The sequence below is a fragment of the Triticum urartu genome, chromosome 5, assembly GCF_003073215.2.
Source record: "Triticum urartu cultivar G1812 chromosome 5, Tu2.1, whole genome shotgun sequence".
NCBI classification, from domain to species: Eukaryota; Viridiplantae; Streptophyta; class Magnoliopsida; order Poales; family Poaceae; genus Triticum; species Triticum urartu.
Window position 1 is genome coordinate 176,803,454 of NC_053026.1, and position 8,148 is coordinate 176,811,601.

Below are 8,148 nucleotides of genomic sequence, written 5' to 3' on the forward strand. Positions count from 1 at the left end.
GCCATACTACCACACGGCGCCACATCCCACTGACGCCAATGGCCCACCGGGAGGAAGCGAGCGGACGGCTGACGCATGTCCGCCACGTGTCCGTGCTACCTACGTGACGTCCTGTGGCGTGGAGACGTGGCGGCCGGGCACGGGCCAGGGCAAGGTGTGTACTTGAGCAGGGCACCGGCCGCCGCCCTTCCCTTCGCCTTGGCATCAACTCCCACCCCGTGTCTGCTGCAGATGCCAAGATTGTCCCGGTTGCTCCCATGTCTGATCGTAGCGGCCAGCGGCAATGCCGCCGAGGCGTCTCGGGCGACGTCGAGCTCGACGCGGCCATGGCACTGGCCAACATGGCCGGCGTTTCGGGGCCAGCAGCTCTTCCCGCCGCGCACCCGGCGGCGCCGCAGCATGGCGCCAGCCGCGAGGAGGAGGAGGAGCTGGCGAGCACGAGGCTGAGCCTGGAGCTGGGCAAGGTCGGCATCCAGGCGTCGTCGTGCTCCAGCAGCTCCAGCGCCGGGTGTCCCTCGCAGCAGGCGCGGGTGGCCGCGGCGGCTCCAGGTGGAGGCGGCTACGGCCCAAGGCCCCGGCATACGCTCACCGAGGTAACTCAGCGGCTATGTCGCGTGGATGCAAACCTGTGCCGGCTCTCACTTGACCCCTAGTTTCTTGTGCGGATCCAACAGGCTGAGAAGGAGGCAAAGCGGCTGCGGCGCGTGCTCGCGAACCGGGAGTCTGCGCGCCAAACCATACTCCGCCGTCAGGTTATAATATCTTGGCTTTCACAGCGTTGGTATAAAACCATCTCTCTGTATACAATTCATGCGAGCTACTCCAGCTTTATATAGTGTTGTCTTAATTTAGGCGATCCGAGACGAACTGGCGAGGAAAGTTGCGGACTTGTCGTCACAAAACGAGAGCATGAAGAAGGTAATACCGATAGGTTTATGTAGCAGCAAGAATGGCAATTAGCAGGAACAAACTTTAGGCTTAACCTATGTTAATTCTCCCTTTGTTTGCGCAGGAGAAGGAGACGGTGATGCAAGAGTATCTCACACTCCAGGAGACGAACAAGCAGCTGAAAGAACAGGCACGACATCATCTGCCGCTTCCATTATTTTAGTGATCTTTATTAGTAGGAGTAATTACTAGAGTCAGGGCAGAGAGAATCTAGCATGTTCGGAGCCTCCAGTTGTTCCCCTGAAAGCGAGCCACATGACTGCACTTTACTACTGTAGTACCCCAGTCCAGTAGTAGTCGCTAGGTAGGCCATCAAGCAGTCATCGGAAATACAAGTACAAGTCATAGTCGAATTGGAACCCAAGTACCGAGCTGGAGTACGTAGTTCTTGATGCCATATGTATGGATAAAACGACATCGGTGTTTTCTATATTTGGCTTTCTGCCAAGATTGCTTTCTTCTTTAATTTGTGGCCCAAAGTTGCCGCACACGCTTCTGCTGTTCTACCGCTCATGCCGACAAGAGACGTAGGAGTAGCTAGGTAGGTTGCCCTGCTTGTTGAGACGAGCTTTTTGCCAGCTTGTCCAGGTCTTTGGAGCTTTACCAATGGCGTTTTTGAATCGTCCTTCTGTGTGAAACCAGAACCAAACACCTGGAGCGAAAGCTTGCTGTGATCCTGACTATCGTGAATGCTTTTCTCCATCTACAGGTTATTGCGAAGACGGCAGAGAAGGCGCCGCCGCCGGTGGTAACGTCCATGGACACGACGCCACCAGCGGAGCAGCGGGCAGAAGCCACGCTGTCCACGGCGGCCCCGCTGGACGCACCCCCTGGGCCGGGCTTCCTTTACGCAACAGCTGGGCCCTCAGCCGTGCCGGTGCCGTATGTCTGGGGCTCTTGGCCGGGGTACAATCCGAACGCCAGCAACCCGGGCGGCGCCATCAGCACTGGACATGCCCCGCCGCTCTGCTTTCCGCCCTGCGCGTGGTACTACCCCGTCGTCACCGACCCACATGGTTCGCCGGCGACATCTTACGCGCAGCCGCTCCATGAGACAACGAGCGGGGGCGCCAGCCAGGGTACCTGCGGCGGAACGGCCGATGAGGACACCGACGACGACCCGTGCTCGCTCACGCTGGGGCTTGACGTCGACAGGAAGTGTGCGACGAGCGCCGAGAGCGGCGGCAGCCGTGCTGTGGCGGGAGACAGAGAGAGGGCGGTGATGGCAGCGGAGGCGAGAAAGAGGAGGAAGGAGCTGACGAAGATGAAGCAGACGCATCTCGGCGGCCGTCCTGGAGACGAGTAGGTCTCTGCGCCATTGACGGGGGGTGAGTGGGTGACACTTGTTGTTTTTTTAACTTTCTAGCTGGTCGTTTCATTTTGGTTGTTATACGTTGTTATATCTGGTTTTGTTTAGCCTTTTGCTCGTCCAAATGATTTCAGTTTTCAAATTATTTTGTGGTGCAATCTGTATACAAAAGATTAGTAGGTTTGATGACGTGCAACAAGAGTCATGTACTCCCTCCGGTTTTTTCTTCATATATGTATATATAAGACCATACATAAGATTTGTCTGATGTCAAACTTCGTATTTACCTCGCAAAAGAAACTTCACAAAGTTTGACATATTTGTATGAAAAATATTGAATCTACCCTAATAAATTATATAATATAAAATTAAATTCATAACGCATCTAATAATATTCATTTCATATTGTGAATGTTGATATTTTCATACAAATATGATCAAACTTCATGAAGTTTGAACGAAGTTTTATTTTAGCCAAATTTTATGTGCAGAATAAAATTGATCAAAGAGAGTACTAATAATGTTTAATGTAGCAATTGTACGATGCATTTTTTGAAGAAAATACTTAAACATAGTAAATCTTTTTAGGAGAACCTAGCTAGTATCTGCCCCAAGCTTTGTAGTATAAGATTTCCCTGAGTTATTGTGCAAAGGATGTTCAATCTTTTCACTAATAGAAAACCGGGTTTTGATTGAGGCCCGAGTAAGGTCATTAATCCCGATTCACTCATGAACCGGGACCAAAGCGTAACGCATGGATAATTATGCAACAGTAATCATGCTAATGGTGCCATCTCATCGATTTTTACTTTTTTAAGCTCACGTTGATTCGAAGTCGGTTCCAAATTCAAATTTAAAATAAAGAAAAAAGAAAAATCAAAAGTAAATAAAAGAAAGGGAGAAGCCAAAAAAAGGGGAGAGGCCCCATCCCCCACTTGGCATCGGCCCAGGTAACCCCCAGGCCAGCCCAATGGCCCACTCCCCCACCCCATCGGTTGTCTCGGTCAACCGTGCCGCTACAGGGGCATGGTCGCCACCGAGCCAGCTCGTCGTCGCCAGTGAGGGGATAAGGAACCCCCCTCGCCCCCTCGATTCCCTCTCTCGTTCTCATCCACTCAGCCTCCCCCTCTCTCCCTCGTCGCTCTCTCTCTCTCCTTAGATCCACCCGCGTCGTCGTCGCCATGGCCAAGCTCGCCCTCGCGCCCTTCGGCCTCCCCGCGGTCTAGCTGCGTGTCCGTACGCATCGCCGTTGTCGGCTACGTCGACCGCGTGGACCTCTTCGACCTCGGAGCCCCCTCTGCCTCGTCGGATCGCCATCTTCCTCCGCTTCGGTTGCCGCTGTGTGACGCCCGGGTAATTAAGCTACAGTAATCCTCACTAATGATGCCACGTCACCTCTGTCACTGTACTTAATCTCGGGTTAAATCAAAACGGTTTCGAAATTCAATTCAAAATTATGATGGTAATAAAAGTTTTCAAAAAAATAATCAAACTAAAATGTTCGGGGGTTGTCAAATATTACAAGGTTAATTATGGTGGGGTGCACACATTTCACACATTTTTATAAAGTGTCTGAATATTTTAAAATAAAATAAAACAGAAGAGAAAATAAATTAAGAAAAGAAAAATAAAACAAAGGAGAGGAAAGAAAACCCCCCTCTGGCCAAACTGGGCCAACCCACCTGGCCCAGCCGGCCAGCCCCTGGCCCGGCCCCCACCCCCATACCCCCCCCCCCCGGTCGGCGGAAACCCTAGCCGACACCCCATTCCCCCCCGATCCCCTTCTCCTCCCTCCCTCGCCGATCTGGATCAGGATCCTCCCGATCCCGTCGCCCCCGACGCCGGCGCCCCACCCCACCGGCGCTCGTCCTCCTCCCCTCCTCCCCGACCGGCCGCGCAGGACCCGAACCCCCCCCCCTCGTCGCCTCGGGACCGTCCCCGACTCCCACCTCGCCGATCCCATCGCCGGACGGCCGCCGCCTCGACTCCTCCTCGCCGGTCTTCCCCGACCGCCCCCGAGCCCACTGCCCCGTCCCCTACGGCCCCATACGGCCCCAGTGAGCAGCGCCTCGCTCCCTCCCTCTCTCTCACGCGCTCGCGCTTGTCGCCGCCGCCCCCGTCCCCTTGCTGTACGCCGTTGCTCGCCATGGCCACCGGCCCGTGCTGCCACACCCCCACCCCCGCCTGCCTCTGCTCGTGGCCGACGCCCTGCTGCTGCTCGCCCGCGCCCCTGCCGTGCATCGCCACCGCTCCGCATCGCCGCGCTCCGCCTACGAGGTCGCCGGCGCCTCCCCACTCCCTCTGACCACCGCACCCGTGGCGCTCTTGCCTGCGTCGACGAGCCCCTGCTTGGGTCGTCCTGGTCCGGCCGCACCGCCCACGGCCTCGGCAAGCCCCAGCCCTCCTCTTGCCGTGCTGCCGCGGCTCTGCCGCCCCCCCCAACCGCGCTGCTGGCCCGCGCCGCGGCCAACCCCTCGCCGTACCGTCCAGCTCCGGCCACGGTCGCCGGCGATGGGTCACGCGCCGGCCCCCTTCCCCGCTGGCCACATCGCCCGCCTCCGCGCTGCGCTGAGAACCACTACCCGTATGCCCGTTAAGGGCCTTGGCCCTATGACAAGGGGCCCCGCCCCAGAACGATTAAAAAAAGGAACTTAAAATTAAATAAATAAATAAATAAGTAAATAAAAATGTTAATTAATTAATTGACTTAATTAACTTAATCAATCCTGTTTAATTAAACTAATTAAACATTAGGTACCTAATTAAGTAATTAAACTGATTAATAGATTAATTAGGTTATTGTACCTATGACATACGGGACCCACCTGCAGGGTTGACCTGGTCAACCTTTGGTCCTGCTGACATCATGCTGATGTCATGCTGACATCATAAATGCAATTTCTAAATTAATTTAATTATGCTAATTCTAGAAAATGATTTAAAATCTTTAAAAATTAATATAAAATAATCCGTAGCTCGGATGAAAATACTTTGTACATGAAAGTTGCTCAGAACGATGAGACGAATCTGGATACGCAGTCCATTCGTCCGCCACGCATCCCTAACCTATCAAACTCGCAACTTTCCCCCTCCGGTTCACCGGTCCGAAAACGCGAAACACCGGGGATACTTTCCCGGATGTTATCCCCCTTCACCGGTATCACCTACTACCGCGTTAGGGCACCTCTAGCGCCGTAACTTGTCATGTCATGCATCACTATGCATATGCTTGCATTATATTTATTGTTTCTTCCCCCTCTTCTTTCTCTAGACACCGAGACCGACGCCGCTGCTACCCCGTACGACTACGGTGTTGACGACCCCTCTCTCTTGCCAGAGCAACCAGGCAAGCCCCCCCCCTTTTGATCACCAGATATCGCCTACTCTTCTCTTACTGCTTGCATTAGAGTAGTGTAGCATGTTATTGTTTCCCGTTAATCCTATACTGATGCATAGCCTGTCCTTGCTACTACTGTTGTTACCTTTACCTGCACTCCTACTGCTTAGTATAGGATGCTAGTTTATCATCAGTGGCCCTACATCCTTGTCCGTCTGCCATGCTATACTATCGGGCCGTGATCACTCGGGAGTTGATCACGGGTAAATACTATATACTTTATACATGATACATGTGGTGACTAAAGACGGGTCGGCTTGAGGAGCACCCGCGAGTGGAGTTTTGAGGCGGAGCGACAGGGCAGGTTCCGACCACCTAGGAGAGAGGTGGGCCTGGCCCTGGTCGGCGTTCGCGGATACTTAACACGCTTAACGAGATCTGGGTATTTGATCTGAGTCTGGCCATTTGGTCTATACGCACTAACCATCTACGCGGGAGTAGTTATGGGTATCCCGGCGTCGTGGTATCAGCCGAAGCCTTCTTGACGTCAGCGACGGAGCGGCGCGTGCTGGATTGGACTGGAACGCCACTAGGCTAGGTCTGCTTCCGGCCGCCCACGCAACGTGCAGGTGTGCTAAGGGCGATGGGCCCAGACCCCTGGGCGCTTAGGTTTAGACCGGCGTGCTGACCTCTCTGTTGGTCTAGGTGGGGCTGCGACGTGTTGATCTTCCGAGGCCGGGCATGACCCAGGAAAGTGTGTCCGGCCAAATGGGATCGAGCGTGTTGGGGTATGTGGTGCACCCCTGCAGGGAAGTTAATCTATTCGAATAGCCGTGATCTTCGGTAACAGGACGACTTGGAGTTGTACCTTGACCTTATGACAACTAGAACCGGATACTTAATAAAACACACCCTTCCAAGTGCCAGATACAACCGGTGGTCGCTCTCTCACAGGGCGACGAGGGGAGGATCATCGGTTAGGATTATGCTATGCGATATTACTGGGTGAACTTACCTTTTCCTCTCTTCTGCATGCTGCAAGATGGAGGTGGCCAGAAGCGTAGCCTTCGATAGGACTAGCTATCCCCCTCTTATTCCGGCATTCTGCAGTTCAGTCCACATATGATACCCTTACTCCATTTGATACCCATGCATATGTAGTGTAGCTCCTTGCTTGCGAGTACTTTGGATGAGTACTCACGGTTGCTTTCTCCCCCTTTTCCCCCTTTCCTTTCATTCTGGTTGTCGCAACCAGATGCTGGAGTCCAGGAGCCAGACGCCACCGTCGACGACGACTCCTACTACACCGGAGGTGCCTACTACTACGTGGTGCCCGCTGACGACGACCAGGAGTAGTTAGGAGGATCCCAGGCAGGAGGCCTGCGCCTCTTTCGATCTGTATCCCAGTTTGTGCTAGCCTTCTTAAGGCAAACTTGTTTAACTTATGTCTGTACTCAGATATTGTTGCTTCCGCTGACTCGTCTATGATCGAGCTCTTGTATTCGAGCCCTCGAGGCCCCTGGCTTGTAATATGATGCTTGTATGACTTATTTTAATTGTAGAGTTGCGTTGTGATATCTTCCCGTGAGTCCTTGATCTTGATCGTACACATTTGCGTGCATGATTAGTGTACGGTTGAATCAGGGGCGTCACACGCTGTCTTCTTCAACGCCGACGCCCACTGCAGCTCCTAAACCCACTGTCGGGCCCTCGTGCGCCCTCTCGGTGAGCCGCACCGATTCCCCACTCTCCCCTCTTTCGTCCGTCGCCATAGCCGCCACTCCCGCACTCGTCGTTGCCACGACCGAACTCCGCTCCCACTCCCACTAGCCGCTGCTGCTGCCTGCGCCACCCTCGGCTCCGCTGCTTGTGCCCTGGCTGGGCCTCGTGCGCGCGCGCCTATGCCCGCGGGCCTGCTGCCGCGTCGCTGGGAGTTGCTTTACTGCTACGGGCCTGCTGCTCGCCTGCTGATGTCTCAAAGTGCAGAGGTTTGTAGGACAGTAGCAAATTTCCCTCAAGTGGATGACCTAAGATATATCAATCCGTGGGAGGCGTAAGTTGAAGATGGTCTCTCTCAAACAACCCTGCAACCAAATAACAAAGAGTCTCTTGTGTCCCCAACACACCGAATACAATGGTAAATTGTATAGGTGCACTAATTCGGCAAAGAAATGGTGATACAAGTACAATATTGATGGTAGATATAGGTTTTTGTAATCTGAAAATATAAAAACAACAAGGTAGCAAGTGGTAAAAGTGAGCGTAAACGGTATTGCAATGATAGGAAACAAGGCCTAGGGTTCATACTTTCACTAGTGCAAGTTCTCTCAACAATAATAACATAATTGGATCATATAACTATCCCTCAACATGCAACAAAGAGTCACTTCAAAGTCACTAATAACGGGGAACAAACGAAGAGATTATTGTAGGGTACGAAACCATCTCAAAGTTATCCTTTCTGATCAATTTATTCAAGAGTCCGTAGTAAAACAACATGAAGCTATTCTTTCCGTTCAATCTATCCTAGAGTTCGTACTAGAATAACACCTTA

At 53.0% G+C, this 8,148-nt stretch overlaps 2 protein-coding genes across 2 annotated transcripts; both read left to right on the forward strand.

Moving 5' to 3' along the window:
* Positions 1 to 211: 211 nt before the first annotated feature.
* Positions 212 to 1,111, forward strand: LOC125555797 (bZIP transcription factor 16-like). The gene is made up of 4 exons (XM_048718641.1): positions 212 to 593; positions 675 to 752; positions 853 to 918; positions 1,013 to 1,111. Exons 1-4 carry the CDS (start codon positions 258 to 260, stop codon positions 1,109 to 1,111), a joined length of 579 nt encoding a protein of 192 aa, XP_048574598.1. The 5' UTR covers positions 212 to 257.
* Positions 1,112 to 1,608: 497 nt separating this feature from the next.
* LOC125555798 lies at positions 1,609 to 2,497 on the forward strand. The gene has a single exon (XM_048718642.1). The coding sequence runs from the start codon at positions 1,706 to 1,708 to the stop codon at positions 2,252 to 2,254; it is 549 nt and encodes a 182-aa protein (XP_048574599.1). The 5' UTR covers positions 1,609 to 1,705; the 3' UTR covers positions 2,255 to 2,497.
* Positions 2,498 to 8,148: the final 5,651 nt, after the last annotated feature.

Coding starts and splice junctions, on each gene's coding strand:
- LOC125555797 (XM_048718641.1), top strand. CDS start 258: ATGTCTGATCGTAGCGGCCAGCGGCAATGCCGCCGAGGCGTCTCGGGC. Junction 753..852: donor AAACCATACTCCGCCGTCAG/GTTATAATATCT, acceptor GTCTTAATTTAG/GCGATCCGAGACGAACTGGC. Junction 919..1,012: donor AAAACGAGAGCATGAAGAAG/GTAATACCGATA, acceptor TTGTTTGCGCAG/GAGAAGGAGACGGTGATGCA.
- LOC125555798 (XM_048718642.1), top strand. CDS start 1,706: ATGGACACGACGCCACCAGCGGAGCAGCGGGCAGAAGCCACGCTGTCC.